Genomic DNA, 25,207 nt, shown 5'->3' on the forward strand with positions numbered 1-25,207 from the left:
TATAAAATGTTGGCCTGTTCTGGAACCCAGCTTTTAACCTTTCAAAAAACCAAGAGAATGACTTCCGTTGTGATCTATGGAGGGAAAAAAACTGGGAGATTCCCGCTAAGACAACACAGGAGCACAGAATTTTAAGACTAGAAAAGAACTTTAGAATTCTTGGCACAAAAATATATGTTAGTTTACATGCGACTAAAATAACATGAAATAAACCTACTGATAACTGATAACTTTATATTGAGGGAGTGAAGAGTACTGGGGCATCTACAAGTATTTAGTAAACAACATCATTTGATTTTGTGTGGCTACAGATCCTGAGGAATAAATCTGCTACCTGGTTCATCAAGTTTATAAAAATTCCACCTTGTACGGGTGTGACAATTTACAAAGGGTTTTCACATATATTATCTCATTTGGGGGGCACAATAGCCCCTGAGTTAAGCATAGGAGGAATTAGGCTTTCTACTTTTCAGATAAATAAATGGTAACTGAATGAATTTAAGTGATTTCATTAAGACTGTACAATTAATGGGTATGGAAATAATTATAAGATTCCAGTTATCCAAGTTTTACTTAGAATTCTTTTGATAACCTTATATTTGTTAATCACTTATTTTCATATTTTCTAAGAAAACAAATTCTTTACTAGGAAATTATATAAGTTAAGATAACTAAATTCAAGATAATCAGAAATTAAAACAAACAATTATTTTAAAGGAAGAAATAAGAACCTGCAGTCAAAACACTAATTCTTACCTTTTATTTAAATTATCTAATTCTCTCTTGAAGATATGATAAAAAACTAAAACTATATTATTTTGCCTTGAACCTCCTTTAGCTTGTCTTTCATATGAAATCAGCCTCTTTAGTTTTTTTAATAACTAATTTGGTACTTGGTCCATGTAAATGGATTGTTCCAATGTAATGGAAATAGAAATGCTTCAAAAGCCTCATTCATTCATGCATTCTCTCTCTTATTTGCTCTCTCATCTTTTCTCTCTCTCTGCCTCCACATTGCCACATTCAAAGTGACACTAAGCTCAAGCCAAAAGGATGGCAGTGCCTGCCCTCCTTATTGATAGGATTCTTCTTACTCATTGGAAGGAGCTCTGTGAAAACCTACAACCACAAATGCATCATGCTTACATATAAATTGTTTTTGAGCTTTCCCCAGTCCTTCAACTGCTTTTTCCCCCTTTTACCAACAGGAAAAAAAAAAAATAGCTAATAAATTGCTTCCATTGAAGGTGTCACACATAGTTTGTTGACCAAAGGTCAAACTGACTAGTTACTGACAGAAATATCTTCTGGTCTCATAACCACACAGATACAAATTATAGAAGTGATTTAGAAGGTTAAACACACTCTATAAACCAAGACTGCAAATTGGGGTGACTAACACCTTTGCAATAACCTGACAGGTGCACACTGAGCAGCCACCTTGGCGTCACAGCCCCTCCTTAAGTCAGCCTTGACCTCACATGGCCACTCTGGAACTTTCATTACCAATGCACTTTTGGCCATTCTTAACAGAAAAAGGTGTGAGTCATTTAAGAAGCTCTTTGTTTTATTCACCTCATTCTAACTACATTTTCTCCCCATGGTTTCTACCCTAAACTTGACCTCTCCAATTACTGACAGCCCCATACTGAATTACTTGTGGATACACTGGGAGGAAGGGCCCCTGCTTCCAACAGGAAGGAAATCCTCTACCCTGTCTCAGTCTGTACTGGGTGCTTGGGTGCATGGCAAGAACAGCTCACTGCCCTCCAGGCCTTGGCCTCAGTTTTATTTGCTGGTGGCTTTTAATTGTCTGGATCACAGAACACAGAGAGGGGCCAAACCCTTTCTAAGTGTAAGCATTGGTGTTGTCCCCAAGGGAGCTCCCTGGGAAAGACTAAGCTTCTTATGTGCAAGGCTGCCCGATCAAAACAGCACATCACAATGCTTACTTTCATTCTGAAGACAAAGTCACTATGTTCAAGAGAAGAAGAGGAAGCTGCTACCACACAGTCTGGTTCAACCATTCAAATTCTAACTTGCCTATGGCTGGGTGAGCGTCCACACTGGATGCCGTCTCAGTACGGTCTAAAGCAGCAAGATAGGAGGGCACCTGGTTCTGCAAAGTTGGAGGCCCTGGGTGCAGCAGGATCAGGACAATCTGGGAGTCCACTAGGTGAAGTAGACGGATCCACTACTGGCATACAGAGGTGGAAGGGCTCTCGGGTCTCTCAAAATCAGAATTCCAGAGATAAGCTTGTGACTGTTATTTCTTAGGTGTTCTCCAGTCCACTAGAGTTGGGAACCACTGACCTAGTCCATCCACTTATTTTGCAAATAAGGAAATAACATTTTAAAAGGTCTAATAATTTTTGCCAGCTCCTAACTCAAATTATGGTGCTCAGAACAAGAATTCAAAGTTGCTAATTTGCAAGGCTGTGTTCTTTTCACTCCACTATCCTGGCCAATAAGCAACTGATATAATCAAAATGTTCATATGTTTAAATGTATAACCTTCTTTCCTCAACTATTCCTAATGTTCAAAGCAAGGGTAGCCGTGCACATTAAAGGGGTCAAATACCTGAAAAAAACAGTTGAGTTCCTGCATATGAACAAACTCAAATATATATACTAGGGAAGTATACTAGGGAAGAAAAATGGAAAAAGAATAAAGTGACTGTGATTACAGGTGATCCCACCATGCTCCTCAAAGATAGAATCTAGGAATGAGCCTGAGGTTCCACAACTCAGTTCTACTTGTGTGCCTCCCAGTGAAAGCAGCTTCCTGAACTTGGTATGGTTCTGGAATTGAAATATGCAGTATGTCTTCCATATGGCATGACTTTCAACTCAAGCCAATGATTACATACAATGCACAATACAAGCCAACTGTCTACCTCAATGCTGGAGGAAATGCCCACCATACAGGGCTGACTGAGAGACATATTTTTCAATAATTTTGACTAAACACATTTTCTTTTTGCCTTCCTTGCTGCATTTAGAACCTAACCCTAGAATAAGCTATGAGACTCCACTGTGTTAATGAATTGTCATTGTATAAAACTGTATAAAATTCAGAGGTATTACATAAAAAGGTTCCTCTCCTATTCTAATGACTTCCATTAGAAAACAGGTCCATTGATAGGAAAAAAGAGAATGACGACTTCAAAGAAAATGATGGAGGACGTTCTTGTCAATCTAAAAAAGACAGACTGCATATTAAAGAATGAAAATTTCCATAACCATATTTTTTATTCTGCTTCACAATTTCTTAGGACAATAAAAGCTTTTAATGCTCAGGAAAATAGTTAAGCAAAGCAGCCACAAGGAGAATGTGGGGTTATTCAAGGGGAAGATTGTATTGAAGGAGCTGGTCAGTAATGTAGAAGAAAAAATGGTATGCTACCAGAAGCCATATACTCACACTTAATGACTTTTGACAATTTGGGGATCAAAGAAACAACATTATATGTGGAAAATTTTTGTGAAGGAATGAATGGAAGTAAAATTAGAAGCATTCTAAAAGATATTATAGGGAGGATGAGATATAGCAGGAGATTGAACTGCCAGGTGTTAAGTCCAGGGAGCCATGTCAGGTGTAGTAGGGAGACACCTGGTTGGTTAGTTGCAGAAGTTTGAACTTGGCATCTGCAGTCCCTAGGATGACAAACTCCTAATTATGGCATTCCTGCAAACAAGTCATGGAAGAAAAGAACTATGGTTGCACTGGCTGGAGGAGGCACAGGCGCTGAGAGCTGTTAACCTAGAGACCAGTGGAAAGTATTCTGCCAGCTGTTGTAATTATAACAATCTGATGTGTTGAAGTGAAACTTACTGCTTTGCTAGGGAAAAAAGATTCCAAGTTTTACTAACTGGTTTGAAATGAGTATCACAACATATCTGAAAAATAACATACAAGCCAAAGGGTCTTAGCCCCCAAACATGCTGTAAAATTTGCCGTTTGCTAGGTTTGTCATTTGCAGTGTTCACTGAATTTAGGTTTGGGTATATTTCCAAATTCTTGATTCTTGGTTGCTTAGAAATGCAGAGTGAAATGAAAAAACAAACAAACATAATCTTTATACAGCTCCTTTTCATAATGCAAATACATAAGGTTTCCTTACATATATATATATATATATATATATATATATATATATGATTCTATCTTCACTCCTTGGAGTCATTTAAGGATACATCTACTTCAATGTAAAGTAACACTGGCAAGTATTTTTCCTTCTTTCTAATACCATAAAAGACAAATGAACAAAACATCTTCCAAGATGCGAATACGACTAAAGCTAGTCTTTAAAGCAACACCTTGAGTTATCCTCACCCATTCTCTACTCCCACTCCTATCCCCGATTTTAAAAGAAGATGGTGAGAAAAGGAGAAAGCATATTTGGGAGAGAAAATTTTATTCTCTTAATACTGAATACTAGCACATGCGGTCACCAAAAGACCTGCTCGCCCTGCTCTGCAATCTCTTCGCCGCAGACGACACTGGCATGCCAGGTTGCAGTGAGTGTTTACAGGACATGCTTGCCCTCTACCTCATCACAGGGGGTCACCAGGACAGATCTGTGTCCCCCAGGACTTCCGAGTCCTAGCCGAGCACATTAGAGATACTGAACAGATCATTACTAAATTGCAACCTCAATACTAACATCTGAGAGGACAAAACCCTTTCTAGTAATGTTTTCAGGATGTCAGTTAATCACTCAAGGTTTTCATTAATTAGGCACTACAAGGTGACGTGTGCATTCCAGACCCCTCCCTTGAAGGCGTACAGGATTCTGAATAGGTTTAAAACACTTTCAGAGAAATTCTGAAGATCTCCTGCCCAATATAGGCTCTCCATTAATCACCCATCCACTGGCTTCCATAAATCCATAGCCAGATATGAGTCATAAATCCAGACAGGGTGGGATACCTGAGGTATTCTAAAGCAATATCTAACGTCTTCTGGAGGCCCCAGGCTAGACAGGGAGAGACAAGAGTCATCAGGGACTAAGGGGAAATTTAAGGGAAGTAGTTGAGAATCTGATTAGCCTTACTGTCAAACCACAACTTCGAGAAGTTAGTAAGGGTTTTTATTTGTTTTACATGGCCGTAAATGTTTAGATACAATCCACCAGTGCCTGTAAACTGGGATGACTGCAACCATTCTTGTCACATTACATCTTAACTGTAAACAGACCAGGAGTGAAAGAAGTCATCTACCTTTGATGAAAAAATAACCCACAAAATTTTTCTGAGCCAGAACTAGGCATCCAAAGACTGAGTTTTAGATAAAGCAAAGTAAATGAATTCTGTCCTCACAACTCCAGAAGGTGGAGTACACCAGATGAGCACTTCAAAAAGGAACATTAAAAGTTGATTATACCAGAATGATGGAGTAGGGCGCTTCACGACTCAGTTCGTCCTCAGGGCAGCTAGTGAACAGCCAGAAACTGTCAGAAACAACTGTTCTGGGGCTCCAGAGACCAGAAGAACACTATACAGCACTCAGGGAAGAGGAGAAGGAAGAGACCAATAACCTGCAGTGAAAAAATCTGAGTAAAACTCTCTAAGCCACAGAGGCTGGTGCCTGTCCCCCATCCTCGTGGCAGACCGCCTGGGATCCAGTTCCTGGCTGGAAATAAAAGTCCTCTTCCTCCAAAACATGCGGGATGGGGGTGGGTTGGCATGAAAGAGCATCAATCACAGCTTTTGATTAGTGAACTCAGAATGCTGGGTCCCTGCTGTGAGCACAGCTACAGTTTCACACACCCAGGAAAAAAGCAGCCAGCAGCCCCACACAGCCCCAACAGGGTGGGGGTGGGGTACAGAGACACAGTAACTACTTGAGGTGACTGGGGCAGGTTGCTGAAGGGTGGCTGTTCCCCAGTAAAAATGGGGGCAGGGGCTAAGGCCCAGCAAAGTTTGCGGCTGTTGATTAAAGCATTCAGATCCCAGGGTCTGGGATTTAAGCAACAGTTTCACCCCACCCTGGACAAAAGTGTCGGACAGTGTCTCTGTCTCAACCACAACCCTGGCAGGAGCAGAGTCGGTGGAGACTTAAAGGCACAGTACCACCTTAGGACTGCAGGGAACAGCTGGCAGAACAGCACCATCTGCTGGGCAGGCCAGGAAAGCACAGATTTGGGGAGCTGTCAAAGAAGCGTTTCGTGTCTTTGCTGGGTCTCTTCCCCAGGGCACTTTGTAACTGATCTACACCTCCATCTTGGTTCCCTGGCCCTATTTTGTCTGGAAATACTGACTGGGATGACACTCCCCCCAAGATCTGCCCTCCAGGCAAAGCAGCTAGGGATAACGAAAGGAGAGTTAACAAACTATACAGGCAAATCAAAAACATACAGAACAGATCAACATTCCTGGAGAAGGAACAGGGGGAAGGAAGCTTTCTCCCGGGAGTGAAACAATTACACAAATAGCACAATCTCAAAAATTGAAACCATATATCCAGGGCAAGCATCAGATGAATAAAAGCTGAAAAAAATCTGATCAGTTAAACATGAGTTATTCTAAAGATCTAGAATACATTGAACCTAGTACTAAAGAAGAGCCTTAACTCAAAGCCAACCAACAATCAAACCCTTAGGCAAGAAAGAGAAACTGTCCTCCAGTGTAAACTCATCAGGATTATCAAATGCCTAGACACCAGTAAAAAATTATAAGCCATATGAAGAAACAAGAAGATATGGCCCAAAGGAACAAATTAAAACTTCAGAGGAGACACAGAATTTGGAACAACTCATCAAACAAATCTCCTAAATCAATTCAAGGAGAAGGAAAATATGGCTGAAGAGAAAAAGGTTATTAAGAAGACATGGTGTAAGCACAAAGAAGAATATGAAAACATAGAAAGAAACATAACAGAAACAATGGGAATGAGAGACACAACAGAAGTTCTTAAAAATACACCAGAGGCATACAACAGCAGATTTGAACAGACAAAAGAAACAATCAGCCAGCTAAAAGACAGGACAGTTGAAATCTTACAGAGAGAAGAACCAACAGAGAAAAGAACAGGAAAAATTGAGCAGGGTCTCAGGGATTCAAATGACAGCACAAAGCACCCAAACATATGCATCATGGGGGTCTCAGAAGAAGAGAAGAGTAAAGGGGCAGAAAGAATATTTAAGAAAAATGGCTGAAAATTTCATAACTCTTACGAAGGTTGTAAATATACACACACATCCAAGAAGTAAAATGTACTCAAAACAGAATAAATCCTAAAAGACTGTTTTAGTTTGCTAATGCTGCCAAGATGCAAAACACCAGAAATGGATTGGCTTTTATAAAGGGGGTTTATTTGGTTACACATTTACAGTCTTAAGGCATTAAAGTGTCCAAGGTAATGCATCAACAATCGGGTACCTTCACTGGAGGATGGCCAATGGTGTCCGGAAAACCTCTGTTAGCTGGGAAGGCACATGGCTGGCGTCTGCTCCAAAGCTCTGGGTTCAAAATGGCTTTCTCCCAGGATGTTCCTCTCTAGCTGCAGTTCCTCAAAAATGTCACTCTCAGTTGCTCTTCGGGTGTTTGTCCTCTCTTAGCTTCTCCAGAGCAAGAGTCTGCTTTCAACAGCCATCTTCAAACTGTCTCTCATCTGCAGCTACTCTCTCAGCTTCTGTGCATTCTTCAAAGTGTCCCTCTTGGCTGCAGCTCCTCTTCAAAATGTCACTCTCAGTTGCACTGAGTTCCTTCTGCTTGTCAGCTCATTTATATGGCTCCAGTGATTTAATTTAGACCCACCCTGAATGGGTGGGGTAACACCTCCATGAAAATTATCCAATCAGAGGCAGCACCCACAGTTGGGTGGGGTGCATCTCCATGGAAACACTCAAAGAATTACAATCTAATCAACACTGATATGTCTGCCCACACAAGATTACATCAAAGATAATGGTGTTTGGGGGGATATAATACCAGCACACAAACCTACTCCAAGGCACATACTAATCAGAATGTCAAATGCCAAAGATAGGAGAGAATCCTGAAAGCAGCAAGAGAAAAGTGATTCATCACATACAAGGGAAACGCAATAAGTCTGAATGCCAATTTGTCATCAGAAACCATGGCAGTGAGAAAGCAGTGGCACGATATATTTAAGATACTGAAAGAGAAAAACTGCCAACCAAGAATTCTATATCTGGCAAAACTGTCCTTCAAAAATGGGGGAGAGTTTAAAATATTCACAGATAAACAGAAACTAAGAAAATTTGGCAATGAGACCTGACTTACAGGAAATACTAAAGGGAGTTCTGCAGGCTGAAGGGAAAAGACAGGAGAGAGAAGCTTGGAGGAGAGTGCGGAAATGAAGATAATCGGTAAGGGTAACTAAAAGGGTAAAAAGAGAGACAAAAATAAGATATGACCTATAAAAACCAAAGGATAAAATGGTTGAAGTAAGTACTGCCTATCCAGTAATATCATTGAATGTTAATGGATTAAGCTCCCCAATCAAAATACACAGATTAGCAAAAGAGATAAAAAAAAAAAAACCATGTACCATCTACATGCTATCTATAGAGACTCACCTAAAATTCAAGGACACAAAGAGGTTGAAAGTTAAAGGTTGGAAAAAACATACTCCACACAAACAGTAACCAAAAAAAAAAGCTGGGGTAACTATACTAATATTGGGCAAGATAGAGTCTAAATGTCTAGCACAGTTATAAGAGCAAAGGAGGACACTATATATTAATAAAAGGGGCAATCCACCAAGAAGAAATAACATTCATAAATATTTATACACGTAAAAAGTGTGCCCTAAAATACATGAGGCAAACACTGGCAAAACTGAAAAGAGAAATAGACGACTCTACAATTATAGTTGGAGACTTCAAATCACCACTGTCTTCAAGAGACAGAACATCAAGACAGAGGATCAATAAGGGAACAGAGAACTTAAAAAATAAATGAACTAGACCTAACAGATATATACAAAACTTTGCATGCCAAACAAAGCAGGATATACATTATTCTCAAGTACTCATGGATCATTCTCCAGAATAGACCAAATGTTGGATCAAAAAACGAGTCTCAATAAATTTTAAAAGATTGAGATTATAAAAAGCACTCTCTCTGACCATAATGGAATGGAACTGGAGATCAGCAACAGGAGAATTGGAAATTTCACTAATATATGGAGGCTAAACAACACACTCTTAAACAATCAGTGGGTCACAGAAGAAATTGCAAGAGAAATCAGTAAATATCTCTAGACAAATGAAAACAAGAACACAACATATCAAAACTCATGCAGCAAAGGCAGTGCAGAGAAGGAAATTTATAGCACTAAATGCCTACATGAAAAAAGAAGAAACAGACAATATCAAAGACCTAACTGCATACCTGGAAGAACTGGAAAAAGAACAGCAAACTAATCCAAAGCAAATAGAAAGAGAGAATAAATTTTAGAGCAGAAATGAATGAAATTGAGAATTAAAAAGCAGTAGAGAGAATTAAAAAAACTAAAAGTTGGTTCTTTGAGAAGACCAATAAAATTGACAAACTTTTAATGAGATTGACAAAATAAAAATGAGAGAAGATGCAAATAAAATCTGAAATAAGATGGGGAGCATTACTACTAACCCCACAGAAATGAAAAAGATCATGAGAGGATACTATGAAAAACTGTATAACAACAAATTAAACAACTTAGATGAAATGGACAAATTCCTAAAACCCACGAACAACATACACTGACTCTCGAAGAAATAGAAAACCTCAGCAGATCAATTACAAGTAAAGAGATTGAATCAGTCATCAACAACCTCCCAAAAAAGAAAAGCTGAGGACTAGTTGGTTTCACCAGTGAATTTTATCAAATATTCCTAGAAAAATTAATCCCAATCCTGTTTAAACTCTTCCAAGAAATTGAAGAGAAAGGAACATTGTCTCACCTATTCTATGAATCCAAGATTACCCTAATACCAAATGTACTACAAGAAAAGAAAATTACAGACACATTTCTCTAATAAATATACATGCAAAAATCTTCAACAAAATACTTATAAATTGAGTCCAGCAGTACATGAAAAGAATTACACACCATGATCAAGTGGGTTTTATCCCAGGTATGCAAGGGTGGTTCAATGCAAGAAAATCAATTAATGTAATACACCACATTAACAAATCAAAGGAGGAAAACCACATGATCATCTCAGTTGACAAAGAAAAGGCATTTGACAAAATTTATCATCCTTTTTTGATAAAAACACTTTGAAAGATACGAATAGAAGGAAACTTCCTCAACATGAGAAAGGATTATAGTCAAAAGGGCCCACTGAAGTCAAAAGGGCAAAAGACTTGAACAGTCATTTTTCCAAAAAAGGAAATACAAATGGCTGAAAAGCACATGAAAAGATGCTCAACATCACTAGCTATTACGAAAATGCAAATCAAAACCACAATGATATACCATTTCCCACTTACTGGAATAGCCACTACTAAACAAACAGAAAACTACAAGTGTTGGAGAGGATGTGGAGAAACAGAACACTTATTCACTTCTGACAGGAATGTAAAATGGTGCCGCCGCTTTGAAAGACAGTTTGGTGGTTCCTTAGGAAGTATAGAATTGCCATATGATCCAGCAATCCCGTTACTAGGTATATACTCAGAAGAACTAAAGCAGGGTGTCAAATAGCTATTTGCACACCAATGTTTCTAGCAGCATTATTCACAGTTTCCAAAAGATGGAAGCAAGCTGAGTGCCCATCAAGTGATGAATGGCTATATATATGATGGAATATTATTCAGCTGTAAGAAAGAATGAAGTTCTGATGCATGAGGTAACATGGATGAATCTTGAGGACATTATGTTGAGTGAAATAAGCCAGACACAAAAGGACAAATATTGTATGATCTCACCAATATGATCTAATTATAATAAGCACTGTCTTAGAGTTATAAATCTAAAATATAGTTTATCAGAAGATATAATGAGGGTAGAGAATGGTGAGCTGATGCTTAATTTGTGCAGAATTTTTTATTAGGTTGATTGTAAATGTTTGGAGATGGATAGAGGTGATGGTATCACATTATTGCAAGTGTAATTAATAGCAATGACGTATAAGTGTGATTGCGTTCGATGGGAAGTTTAGGGTCATGTATATCATGAGAAGGAAAGCTAGAGGCTACGATATGAGACTATATAACATAATGAAACCTGTTGTGGATGATTAATCGTATGAATATAAGAATGTTCTTCCATGAACTAGAACAAATATACATCACTATTACAAGGTATTAATAACAGGGTGGTATATGGGAAAAAACACACCTACTGCAAACTATATACTACAGTTAGTAATATTCAATTTTCTTTCATGGGTTATAATGAACGTATACACCAAAGTTAAGTGCCAATAATAAGGGAGTATAAGGAGTATGGGGTTTTTCTTTTAGGAGTAATGAAAATATTATAAAATGGATTCTGGCAATGAATGCACAACTATGAGATTATACCATGAGCTACTGACTGTACACTTTGGATGGATTTGTATGATGTGTGACTATATCTCAATAAAACAGCTTTTTTTTAGAAAAAAAAAGTACATGATATCATTAAGACTGTAAGTACATTTTGAAGTGTATTATTTTTCTTGATAATTCTATCATGTAAATCTGTAATTAGGGGCTTCTAAAGCAGCTAACTTTTTCCTAAACACAATATGCTGTAAATGTCTATTAAGTCAATGAGTACTTAGGGACTCTTAAAACTGTTGATTACTTGCTGTATTTTGGAAGAGCAGGTACTAAAAATTCCTTATGAAATTCTCTTTAAAACAGAATGCAACTGAAAAGGTGCTGGCTACATTAACAATCTTTATTTTTTCATTAGAAAACACAAATCATCATGATATTTATTATTCCAGATCTGGACTACAATTGCATTAAATTTTATTTTACAGTCTAAATGAATTTCCTATCTCTGACTGAACAAAACTTTCCTAATTCCAAAGGGCCACAAATGGTCGTCAAAAAGGGTATTATTAATCACTCATTTCTTAATGTAGATTAAGTTTTTTAATCTCACTTAACAGGATAAGCAATATACAAGGCCATATGGTGTATATACAAGTCATTTTGTTGTATTTATACATCTGCTCTGTAACGAACCAAACAGGATAAAAATGAGCTGTATCTTTTATCAAGTTATTGTGCTTGTTTGTGCTTAAGAGTTAAATTAGCAATATTCTGAGGGTCTTTCATATAAATTATAAATATTATATATGTTATTGTAATTTATATTACAATTAATAAAATTATTATATTAATATACAGTTTAACTTCCTAATGACACTTTACTTCATTTACTTTGTAATCATGCATCATAATTACTTACAAAAATAAATCAAATAAAGCTAAAGGGAGAATGACAAAATTATTTAGCCCCAGAAGCCAGTTAGGAAACCTTTTTCTGCCTGTCAACTTCATATTTCTGAAAGTTTCTTTTATTGGCAGTGGTGGGTTGTTTTGGCCAATGTGTCACCTGCTTTGTGTGGTGGTTAGGTTCATGTGTCAACTTGGCCAGGTAATGGCGCCCAACTGTCTGGTCAAGCAAGCACTGGCCTATCTATTGCTGCGAGGACATTTTGTGGACTTAAATCATCAGTTTGTTGATTGCATCTATGGCTGATTACATCTGTAGTTGGCTAAGAGGAGTGTCTTCTGCAGTGAGACATTTAATCTAATCAAGGGGAAGGCTTTTAAGGGGGAGGTGATAGCTTCAGCAGTCAAAAGAGAGAACCTTCATCTCTATTTCAGCCAGCCAGCCTCTCTTGGAGAATTCATCATAGACCTTCATCGGAGTTGCCAGCTTGCAACCTGCCCTCCGGAATTTGGAATCATGCATCCCTACAGTTGTGTGCGACACTTTCATAAAATCTCATACTATTTACAGCTATCTCCTGTTGGTTCTGTTTCCCTAGAGAACCCTGACTAATACACTAAGCCTGACTAGACCAATGCCATTGCTACTACTCAAATATCCATTCCATGAAGGTTGCAGGTGAGAGCCGGAGGAGGTCTCTAGAGAGATGAATGGATGGACAAATGTTTACTGGAAGCCAGACCCCGGAGAAACACTGACAGACACAACACTCCAGGTCCCTCTAGCCAGGAAGCTCAGTCTCATGAGGGCTACTGGCAAAAAGCAAGACGTGGACAACTAAAATAACTACACACTGCGCTACGCTCCATGGAGAAAATGAAGTGGATGGTGGCAGGTCATTCTTTAGATAATGTGGCCAGGTAAGGCCTCTCTGTGAAGGGACCAATGAAGATGATACCTAAAGGGTGAGAAAGAGTCACCCGTTAGAAGAGCAGACAGACCCTTCTGAGCAGAGAAGACAGCATATGCAAAGGGCCTGGGGTGGAGAAAGCTTGTATTTAAGAGTTGGAGAAAGGGGATGAGTGGGGCAGATGGTGGGCAAAAGGAAGCCAAGAAGGTCAGATGTGTGACGCCCACCCTCTCTCTCTCCTTTCACATTTCCTCCTCTGCTTTCATTTTTCTCTTTTAAGGCTGGCATTGGAGCAGATATCCAGTTATGAAGAAGGAGCCCCAAAACAGGGTGGGGGTGCTGGTTGTCTCCCTGGTTACCAGGATGACGGGGGCTGTCATCTCTAGAAAAATCCCATGGCAACTTTCATCCAGCAGAGGGTAACAGCATGGCAGTGGCTGGTGGCCAAATTAATGAGCCTGAGGCCATGCTTTTCCGTCAGCACAGACTGCATGGGACACGGAGGGAAGGGACAGGACCCAGAAGTTCCTAATTCTCAGGAAGGGGTTCAGAGCCTCTGTGAAGGATGGTAGTGCTACACTTAGCAGGAAACTGGAGTCAACACACAGAAGCCACATGAAGCAAGGCTCAGGGACTGGAGCCAATAGCCGGGACCCCACCCTGAGGACAGGCCCCTCTGTGTTCACGCTCGTTGGGGGAAGCACCTTGAGGATGAACCCAGGGTTCCTCCTGGGTCCTAAAAAGGACTCTTGCTGGAAAAGCAAGGCTCCAGATCTTTCCTGGAAGTAGTTGTGCCCTGAGAGCTGCTGCTGCCTGCCATGAATGATGTGAAGTCACTGCAGACTCTCCAGGTAGGAGCCAGGCAATGATGTCATCTATTTTTATTTTCACTACTCTCTTTCCATCATGCCTTCTGCATCGTGGCAGATGCTGCAAAAAGGCAGGTGCATCCCCTCTGGGAACCAAGTTAGGCACTTCCACAGGCCGTGGGAGCCTCGTATTGCGGGACCACCCACCCCGACAAAAGGACAGCAACCAGGACGGGTGCTTAGGAGGCTGTGAAAACATCTACAAGGCAAGGAGTCTACTATGACCAGGGCCGTGGCTAATAAGCCATGCACTCCGTTTATTTGCTGTACCTCTGAACCCACATGCTTGGATCTGCAAGCTCCTGGGACCACTGTCGTGTATAATCTGCATCCATATCTATGGGGCCTCCCCAGGATGGAGAACATTCACCAGCAGGCTTAGACCTCTGAGAACATAAACCGAAGCGTCTCTCCTGCACCCATTTCTTTTATACTCGAGGGGAGAGCGGCTCCCACAGGGAGGGCAGAGCCAGCTGGGAGGCCGGATTAGCTCTGCACAGTGCCACCCACCCCGCCAGCCTGGGCACCACAGGCCAGCTCTGCCAGTTGAGAACAAGCACTTTACCCACACCTGGTGAGAAGGTCTATCAGCAACCAAGGGTGGCATCCAAAGCCGCATTTAATTAAGAAAATGGTCCTGCTGTCTGCAGCTCTATCGACCTTAACAGAGGCATTGGGAATCGTTATTTTTTTTATTTTATTGTTTTTATTCCCACCTAAAAACATGAACAAAGTCTTTCCATGTAATCAAATGGTTTATTCTGTTTAACTCTGATTTCTGAAGGAACCAGTGTTAAAACTGAAGAACGTCATTTATAAAGGGTGGTGTTGGGGAAATGATGGAGAAACCCAACAAATACTCACAAAGGGGCCATGACATGCAAAAGCGAGGGAGGTCGGGCTAAGCCCCAGCCCATGTGGAGAGTGACCGGTCTGCACTGGCACACTCTCTTCTGGACCAGACGGCAAGCGTGGACCATTAGCACGAGTTGTGAACATCCCAGGGCCAGAGGTGGAAACCACAAAGACCTGCCCTAGAGGGAGTCAATGCAAAAGGGGAGAAGGGGAACCGCTTGCACCCGCTCGCTTACTCCACAAGCATCTCAAGCTCCAAGAATGCCCTGTGCTATGGAGATCTTCACATGGGGGGAGGAAGGGGTGAGAACGTGAACAAAGCTGCCATTAAGGAAAAGGCAGGGGGATGAGGGGAGGAGACTAACAGGCCTTGTTTGGGGATGGGCTTGGCCACAGAAGGCGTCTGAGGGGTGACATTTGAGCAAAGATGTGGGTACAAAGCTGCCGGCCATGGGAGCAGCATACAGGGTGGGGGGTGGTAGCCCCAGCCCAGACTGGGGGAGCACAGAGAAGGGCAGGAAATCCCCCAAGCAGGAACCAGGGGCCAGGCTGTGGGGGGAGGACCATGGCCCTGAGCAAGCACTCCAGAATTGACTCTGCATGGGTGGGGTGTCGTCAGAGGGTTCTGGGCAGGATGGTGGGTGATAAACATAACCCCAATAATACAGAAGTGGGGAAAACATCCAAGGGTGGAGGGGGGCAGTTCATCCCCCTGAGGATATCAAAGTCTCAGGGAGGATGTGACATGGACTACAAATGACCTCATCTCCACTGCCCACCTTCTAAAAAGAGAGGCCAAGGAATATGGACCCTCTCAGAGGAAGAGAAGCCTTCAGTGGGGATTAAGTAGAAGGAGCCGGAGAGGCAGGCAGGGAACTGGAGAGAGCCCCGTTGCCTAACTCGGGGATAAAGCAATGGCACGTGTGCTGAGAGCTGCAGAAGGCTCAGAGGAGGACTGGCTATGTCCATTTGATTTGACAGCTAGGCAGCTCCTGCAAAACTTGATGAGAAAAATTTTATTTCTTTGGTGGTAGGTTTATGATGTATCCAGATTTTTTTGTTTTAATGGACAGCAAAACTAGCTATCAGCTGAATGGGAGCCAATAAGGGCCTGCTTATCTTAAGTTGAAATCCTCAAATTTAAAAGTTTCCAACTGCCCGAAATGTTACTCAATATTCACTCAAGGGATTGGCAATAAAAAACTGCATATCGGTTGCGAATCGGTTGAATCCAACTTTCTGGATGAGTGAGGGGACACAGTGGCACAGGGAAGCACTGGGCCTGCACTCTCCCCCCACCCTGCTGGTCATTAGGCACCAGACACCTGAAAGCAGCAGCAGCATGCTCTGTAGTCTCACAAGCTGCCTGTCCCGGAGGTAGTGACCTGCCCAAAGCTACAGTGTGGGTCAGAGGAGAATGGGAATTTAAATCCAAGTTGTTTCTAACTCCAAGTCCCTTGTCTTGTGTCTCAAAAGCTTGGTCAATGTTCAAATCAAGAAACACCGGACATCCCACTGCCCAGTGGAGATCATCTGTGGGCAAATAATTAGTAATCAAATAAAAGAAATGAGCTCTCCCTGTCAAGAAATTCAACATCAAATGTGACTGGGATGACAGTTTCCAAATGCTGTGACTTAAAAGACTTCCAAATGGCAATCCAGTAGATGACCAAGGTGGGATTGTTTTCAGTTTCTGATACCTTGAAATCTTTTTAATAATATAAGAGATCTTGGCAATGTAATAATAATGCTAAGTTTTAAGTATTTAATTTTGATTTTAAGTGTAGAAAAAAATCTACCATAAAGGACTATACGTCAAAATAAAATGGACAAATTGTGTCCTTCATGACCTGAGAAAAGCAGAGTTGAATCAGGTAGGGGGTCCAAAGCTGACTTGCAGGTGGGCACACACAGTTGGAAAAAAGCAGCTAAGAGGAAACTGTCATCACCAGGTTATATTGCTGGGGCTCTTCCTGGTTGAAGGGGAACACTGAAATTATCCCTTTCAAGAGGATTTCCGCAGCTACCTTTTCAAGAACTTAAATTAGGCCTTAGAGATAATTGAACATTATTGTCTTGGCCAAAATATATTGCATAAGCATTTCCACAGAAGCTTGGTGCCACAGCATGTGGGCTCAATTTCTGCAATGAATATAAATATACTTGATTAAATGGTGTTAGAAAAATTAAAAAACAAACTAAAGGGACTGCCACTTATTCAGAAAAAACATTAGATAAAAATTTACCTAACGAAATTTATACAAGGACCAGCGAGTTCTAATTTCACTTGCACCAGGGCCTTTCCTGCCTTCTAGAGAGGCCATCCCCCTCCTTCCTCTTCCCCAAACCCCTCTGCTCTTCTGAACCCAGCACGAACCACTCTGTTCAGAGGCCCTCCTGTACTCACCCTAAGTACCCTGCTCACTCTTTAAAACCCCACTGGCAATCTGCATTTGGTTTTTACTTGTTCATAGGCGGTGAACAGGATTTTATTCTATGTCATACATTTGTCTGTAGTGTTACATCTCAAACGAAAATGGGACGCTCGCTGCAGAGAGACAAATATCATATATATGTACATTTTTCTTCCTTTGCTTGCAAGGCATTTATTACAATGCAGAGCTGCAAATATGCTGACAAAAGGCCAAGGTTCAAATACTCATAAGGAAAAACATGACAAATGTCTACTTCATATTTTCTTTGCATTGCCCTTATTTTCACAGATTATACAGTAGGCAATCTGCTGTAATACTGTCTGTGAAAAAATCCCAAGAGTAAATCAATAAAACAGTTAAAGTTTAAGTCTGGTTCTTCCTCCATAAAATGAAAGGGGAGAGTAGATGATCTCTGAGATTTTTCGGCTGCCTAAAATCTTAATAGTCCTTGTGGTATTTGATCAATAAAATATTATATAAAAGAAAGTACTGAAGTCAATTCTTGAGTCACATAAATACAACAAAAGTAAAACTACAGAATGGAAAAAATGTCTGAAAATGAAAATATCAGAAAATACCTGGCAAATATCTGAAAATTAATGTTGGTCTGATGACTTCATCTGTTTACATATGACTCTCTGTGGTTTTATGGTTCTACTTACAAAAATGTAATTACTTTAACAAAGACACTGGACATCTTAGTGAGAAAAGTTTAGTTTGAATTACACGAGTAGACAGGATCAGCCCTTTGACTCAAAATAGCACTCAACCATGAACGATGATCTGATGAGTTTGTATAAGCATCATCCATAAAATGCAGACTACATGCCAACATGCTCTGAGCAATTCATACTGCAGAGCGACTGGTTCCACAACTCTTCAGCATAGGGCATTTTACTCCAAATGGAGGGTGTGACTTTTCTGCAAAGTTAGCCAAGAGATAGAGGAAAGCTACAGAAAGGTGATGCACTGTCTTCAAAATATTTAGGAGGACAACATTCAAGGTACTCTGAGTCATTTGTACAGTGGAGAAGAGGGTTCTTGGTGAAAAATGGTGGAGGATTAAAGTGGGGGTGAGCAAAGTACAGATGGAGGAGTATCTTGAGTATGTGCAAAGGAACCTGAAGCCTGTAGGATGCTGGGTGCCAATGAAGAGCTTCAAGAAGGAGATAACATGGCGAGTTTTACACAGGAAGGAACCTGGAGAGGACAGTCAGGAAGGCTACTGCAACACACAAATTCTGTTTTGTTTGACCCCTAACCCATTTGTTTCCACTTCCTAGTGGTAAAAGAATTCAGTGATAAATAAATGTATGTGTGTGTGTTTTTATTTCTTTTTTTTTCCCTAAAAATAGGGTAATGGATAATATATATTAAACCATAGTACAAGCATGTGTTAAAGTCAAGGTATTTAAAACCTAGTAAGACATAAATATGAATGACACAGATAAGCACAACTACAAACCACTGGGTTAACCAAACAACCCACAATAGACTACATTAATGATTAGTCCAAACAACAAGAAATTCATTAAAAAGCAAGCACAGCAATAGAAAATCACCACCAACTGAAGACAGCCAATTAAAATTACCTTTCCCCCAAATTGTAGGGATTCCAATTACCTGAGTGGGGGCATGCAAAATAGGAATCTTGTGACATTGCCAACAAGGCATGGGAGCCAAACTTCTTAAGAGAAAAACTGAATTAAAGTATTTGGAAAATTCCAGTCACATACTCATGTTTGCTCAATTTCAAGTCTTGTAGCCTTTAGTAATTCATATAGTTTTACATAAAAATGAAAATCTATAGAATATTCCATCATTTCCTGATACGAGCAGCTAATATTAATTGAGCATATACTATGGGCCAGGCAGCTTTTGAAGTGCTATGCACACATTTAACTCATTTCATGATTACAAATTTAAGAGATTGATGTTAATATTCTCTCTATTTCATAGATGAGGAAACTGAGGGATAAAGAGTCACACAGGTAAACAGGAAGTGAAACTGAGATTCAAACCCAAGCAGTCTGATTCTTAACCACCTGCTATTTAGATTCATTTATCAGATGCATTAACCACCTGTAATACACAAGAAGGCTGGAGAACATATTATGAGAGTCATTTTTAACTGTGATGAGGGCCCAAAATAAGGCAATGGCCTTGGGAAGGGGAAGGGAGATCAGAGATGAATTCTGGAGAAATTAAGGAAGAAAATTAGCAGGACACGGTGACTGGTTGGATGCATAGAGTGAGAAGGCAGCAAAGGGGGGAGGAGGTAAGGTGACCCTGCAGGAAGAAGCAAGGGACTAGGACGGAAGCAGGAACTACAATAGGAAGAACAGGTTTGGCCTGTGCTAGAGTTCAGGTTTGATGCATGGACTTGGGGATACTTATGAGACCTTCGGAGAAGAAGCCAGAGAAGACAGCTTAACCAAGGAGCAGGCAATGGGTAAGTGAAGCAAAAAGAGCTTCCCAAAATACAGATCCATCCCTACCCCAGTGGGAATTGTTCCTACACAAGAAAACTAGTAGGATAAGAGATGGGTATGTGCATGGGCTGGGGAGGAGGGCCAACATGTTGGCGGAGGGAAACCAGGAAGAATAAAAAGTGGGAAGGGAGAAAACCACAAAGCCTGGAAAGCCCTACATGGTCCTGAATATGGTCATGCTTGTCTTGCGTCCTCTGTGCACAATCCTGCTAATACATTGCTTTATAAGAGGACTTCGATCCCACTGATGTGATTTCTGAAGAACTTCGCACAATGTACAAATGTTCACTAAATTATGAAATCATGCCCAGGCAAAGGAAAAGATGAAAGCATTAGAAACCATCAATGCGGAGGACAAGACCTGGGACATACCAGGTAAAGACTTTAGAAAAAATGGTCCTAAATATGTTCAAAGGGCTAAATGAAAACATAGACAAAGGACTAAAGGAAATCAGAAAAATGACAGAGGACCACAAAGACACTGTCAATAAAGAGACGGAAATTATGAAAAGGAACCTAACAGAGCAGCAGATCATAGTAACAGAAATCGAAATTCCCTAGAGGGTGGGGTTCAACAGCAGACTGGAGTTGGCAGAAGAATCTGTGAACCTGAAGATAATAAAATTGAAATCATCTCTTCTGAGGAGCAGAAAGAAGAAAGAATGGAGAACGGTGCACAGAGCCTGAGGAGCCTGTGGCACACCAACAATCATGCCAATATACACATTGTGGGAGTCTCAGGAGGAGAAAGAAAGAAAGAAAGAAAGGGGCAGAAAGAATAGTCAATGAAATAATGGCTGAAAACTTCCCAAATTTAACAAAAGACATGAATATAAACTTCCAACATGTTTAAGGAACTCCAAACAGACCCACATTGTGGCGTATTATAGCTAATGCCAAAGATAAAGAGAAAATTCTTAATGTTGCAAGACAGAAGCAACTGTCATGTACCAGTTGAAAGGAAAAAAAAAAAAAAAACACTGCCAACTCAAGAATAATATATCCAGCAAAACTGTCTTTCAAAAATTGGGGTGGGGGGGGGGGATTAAGACATAACAAGATAAACCAAAGGGGAGGGAGCTGGCCCTACATGAGATTCTAAAGAGAGCTCTGCAGGTTGAAAGCAAAGGACACCAGATAACAGATCGAAGTTGCATGAAGGAATAAAGACCTCCAGTAAGGGCAAGGACATGGGTAAATACAAATGCCAGTACTGCTGTATTTTTGGTTGTAATTCCACTTTTTACTTCCTATAGTATCCTAAAAGCAAATGCATAACATCAATGCTTTGGGACTCATGATGTATAAACCTATAATTTGTGACAAAAACTAAATAAATGTGGGGGGTTGGAGCAGTATACAAATATGGTTTGTGTATACTGTTGAAGTCAAGTCGGCAGCAAAGCAAGTGAGAGTGTTACAGATTTAAGATGTTGAATTCAAGCCCCATGGAAACTACAAAGAAAATATCGGAGACTACGCAAATTCATAGAGACAGAAAGTAGAGTATGCCTTGCCAGAGGGAGGGGGCAGGGGAGATAGGGAGTTAATGCATAATGGGTGTAGGATTTCAGTTTGGGAAGATGGAAAAATTTTGGCAATGGAAGGTGATGAGGATACTACAATATTGCAAATGTGATATATGCCATGGTATGCTTGGAAGTGGTTGAGATGGGAAAGTTTATGTTGTATATATGTTCCCATGATTGAAAAAAGAAAAAGAACAACTAAAGAGACAATGACAATTAATGTAATACATTAACCTGGATGAGAGCAAGCAAGGGGGGGAAAAGGCTCAAAAGGACATTATTGGGACATATCAAAAAATCGGAAAAAGGTTTTATATCAATGTTAAATTTCTTAATCTTGATAACTGCACTTGAGGTGGTTGCATAAGTGAATATCCTTGTTTTTAGGAAACGTACATGGCAGTATTACATGTTCAAGGAACAGGATATATACAACTCTCACTCAAGTGTCAGAAAATCAATTGATAAATAATACTGACAGATAGATGGATAGAAAGAATGATACGGTGAATGTGGCAAAATGTTAAAACTGGTGGATCTGGGTATATGGGTGGGGCATGTAGAAGTATGCTGGTGCTCTCTCTTTGGGGTTTTTTAATTATTTCTGTTAACTGTCCTATAAGTTTGAAGGTATTTCAAAATTAAAAAAAAATTTAAAAAAATTTATGAAGTCTGGGTTCCCACTTTTACATGAAGCTAAGGAATTTTTTCAAAGATGCAGTTAGTCCATTTAGGTCTCAGGTTCTAGCATCATTAGGCTAGCCCGATGTAAGCCATCCTAATTAACAGAATGCTATGCTTGCTTCATCACAAGAAGCTAAAAGGAGGCAGCAGAAGCAGTGAGGGAGAAAAGCAAACATAAGACTGGAGAATGCTTGCACATGGGTGTACAACTAGTTATTAGTCATGTCAGCCTAATCAGATCAGAGGAATCCTTCAGACAAAAGAATAAGATATTTTGGTTCAAGCTTCATTAGAATTTGAGCAGTGGTTTCCTCCTTAAATTTAAATTGCTAGAAAGACAGAAATGATAAGATACCAATAACATAGAGGATTTTGAAAATTGTTTTACAACTAAAAAATCAAGATATTGTTGAAATCTAAAATGCTATTTTTTTTCTAAAAATTTTTGCAGCCTATTCTAAAAAATAAAGTTAATTAAGATAAGATACATTAAAAAAACAAATTTGATTTCAGCTAAAAGAAATAGCCCAAATGAGATGGATTTGGGCCTACTGGCACAGTTCTCCAAACTAAAATATAGAAATACTATCAAAATAGTTTTACAACACTATCAAAACAGCTTCCTAATGATTACTACTTTTCATTTATTTATGGCATGCCCTTTGAGGCTCAGTTGTTAATAACTAGCTTTCAGTGTAGCCATAGTTATGATTAATTAATTAATCTATCTGATATTTAGCTTTCCAATACCTACAATGACATGAATAAATAGCATTCAGGCAGAATTAAGGCTAAGTATTTAAAGAGCAAGTAGTACAGAACATGATACTCACGATACGGCATTTCCAATGGATGCCCCGTGACGTCACACCACCCAATGGGGTGCAGGTCGGGGCTGTCTGTGTCCATCCAGTAGTCATATTTGTGGTCCCAACCATCAAAATGAACCTGTTAAAATATGAAGTACGAATAATTTGTATTTCAATATTCCTGTATCAAAACTTTAGAAAACAGATTTCCAAAACGGAGACTGAAATTTTACTAAGCACACATTAGAGCTGAAACAATATTAAAAATGTGCTATTATATAACCCTCTAAGCTAACCATCAATGGCTATTACACTAGTTCTTCCAGGCACTTACGAGCAGGAACATGAAAAAGGCATCAGGGACTTGTTAGAAGTTGAAGGGGTAAGACCAATCCACTTTCCCGGCAGAGACAAACACTGTAACGTTGAGCAATCATAGTGGTGGGACTTGGAACAAGGCTAATTTATCATTATTTTGTATCTTACCTTCAAAACGCACACAAACACATGACATGCTTATGTATGTACAGGGTCTAGGAATAACTAAAATAAAGCCCAATTTCTGAACCAAAAGTCTAATATTTGTTTCTGAAACACATATCAAACGTTAATCTTCCCCTTCCCCATCCTACACCTTTCATATCTTGATGAAAGACTCAATTTTATTTGTACAGAACAAAAAATAAGAATAGAAGATCAATACTATTTTACTCTATTTACTCATTTGTATTTCTGTTTCTACCTATCAAATGGAAAAGTTATCTTTTGAATGCAAAAAAAAATCCTATTAATTTTTTGAAAATCATATTTTGAATGAAAAGAGCAAGATGCCTAGGACTATAAAAAATCAACTAAAACATAAATCTCTTATACAGGACACAGAATTAAAAAAATAAAAAGCAAACTGTATGAATAAAGTTCCAAATAAGGTCTCAATGTTTTGTTCTCAAGATCCACCTTTCTAAGTGACTGGTTCTCAAATTTTGGACCTCACACCAGCAGTGCCGGCATCACTGGAACACAGGTTAGAAATGCAAATTCTTGGGCCCTACCCAACTCCTACTGCATCAGGTACTCTAAGGGGTAAGGCCCTGTAGTCTGTGTTTTAAAAAGCCCCCCAGATGAACCTGATGCAGGCTAAAGCTTGAGAATCACTCACTAATCTTAGGAATAGCTTTCAATAGAATATTTCCACCAGACTTGGGCTTCTGGCTGCAACAGAGTGCCCTTGCACATTAAAACCCAGAACACTGGAAAAAATGTAAGACATGACTGTTTCAGACATGGCACATTAGGCAGCAATGCCTAAGTAAAGGAAAAACACTCCAGTTAAGCTCCACATGCACCCTTAACGTCAGCCTGGGGACAAAGTCCTGATTGCAGCCCAGGGAGAACTACAAACAGAGCATTCACATTGTGTTGAGACAAGGGGCACAGCTGAGAGCTGCTGCAGCAGCTGGATTGGAGAGCAAGGTACTGGGAAGAGAACTGCAAAAGGAGTCTATGGGGGCTATTCACAAGACCTTGGTCACCCTGGCTTGCAAACATGCAAGGTGAGAGCAATTGATATGGAGCTGAGAGTGAAACAAAGATACTACAGACTATGTATGTTCCTGGGAAAGTAGAGAGACCACATGGAGAAACCTCAGTATTACTTTGGGAATTTGATGAGACACCAAGGCCATACCTTTGAAGTAAGAATCATGTCCTAGAATGCAGGCTACTCTAGACCAGCCCAATAAAAGTGTCAAACAACAGTACATTAACTGCCTGATAGAACAAACTCAACCCTTTCTAAGAGAAGACAAATATTCCCAACTCTGTACACTGTATCATCCAGAATGTCCAGAATATAATACGAATGTATTAGATGTTAAATAAGCAAGTAAATATAAGCCACACTAAAAAATATATAGTCAATACAAATAGACCCTGACATGACCCTGATGTTGGAATTAGCAGACAAAGATGTTAAAGCAGCTATTAAAATATGTCCAAAGCCCTACAAGAAAACGGCCTTAATGGTGCACAGATAGGGAATCTCAGCAGAGAAATGGAAATTATAAAAAACAACTGTTCCAGTTTGCCAAACTGCCTGTTATGAAAAATACCAGAAATGGATTGGCTTTTATAAAGGGGTTTATTTGGTTACAAGGTTACAGTCTTAAGGCCATAAAAGTGTCCAAGCTAGGGTGTTAACAAGCCTTCCTTCACCGAAGGAAGGCCAGTGGTGTCTGGAAAACCTCTGTTAACTGGGAAGTCATGTGGCTGGCGT

At 39.9% G+C, this 25,207-nt stretch overlaps 1 protein-coding gene across 12 annotated transcripts in view; it reads right to left on the reverse strand.

Moving 5' to 3' along the window:
- L3MBTL4 (L3MBTL histone methyl-lysine binding protein 4) overlaps nt 1-25,207 on the reverse strand; it is a 433,696-nt gene that overhangs the window by 182,973 nt on the left and 225,516 nt on the right. For all 12 annotated transcript variants that reach the window (XR_005212158.1, XM_037805559.1, XM_037805558.1 and 9 more), the window contains one exon: nt 22,957-23,071. Coding sequence is in view for 11 of the 12 variants with exons in the window: in XM_037805559.1 (XP_037661487.1) it covers nt 22,957-23,071 (115 nt within the window). In the remaining variant the exon portion in view is untranslated. The remainder of the gene's footprint in view (nt 1-22,956; nt 23,072-25,207) is intronic.

Source organism: Choloepus didactylus, chromosome 16 (assembly GCF_015220235.1).
Source record: "Choloepus didactylus isolate mChoDid1 chromosome 16, mChoDid1.pri, whole genome shotgun sequence".
Classification (NCBI taxonomy): domain Eukaryota; kingdom Metazoa; phylum Chordata; class Mammalia; order Pilosa; family Megalonychidae; genus Choloepus; species Choloepus didactylus.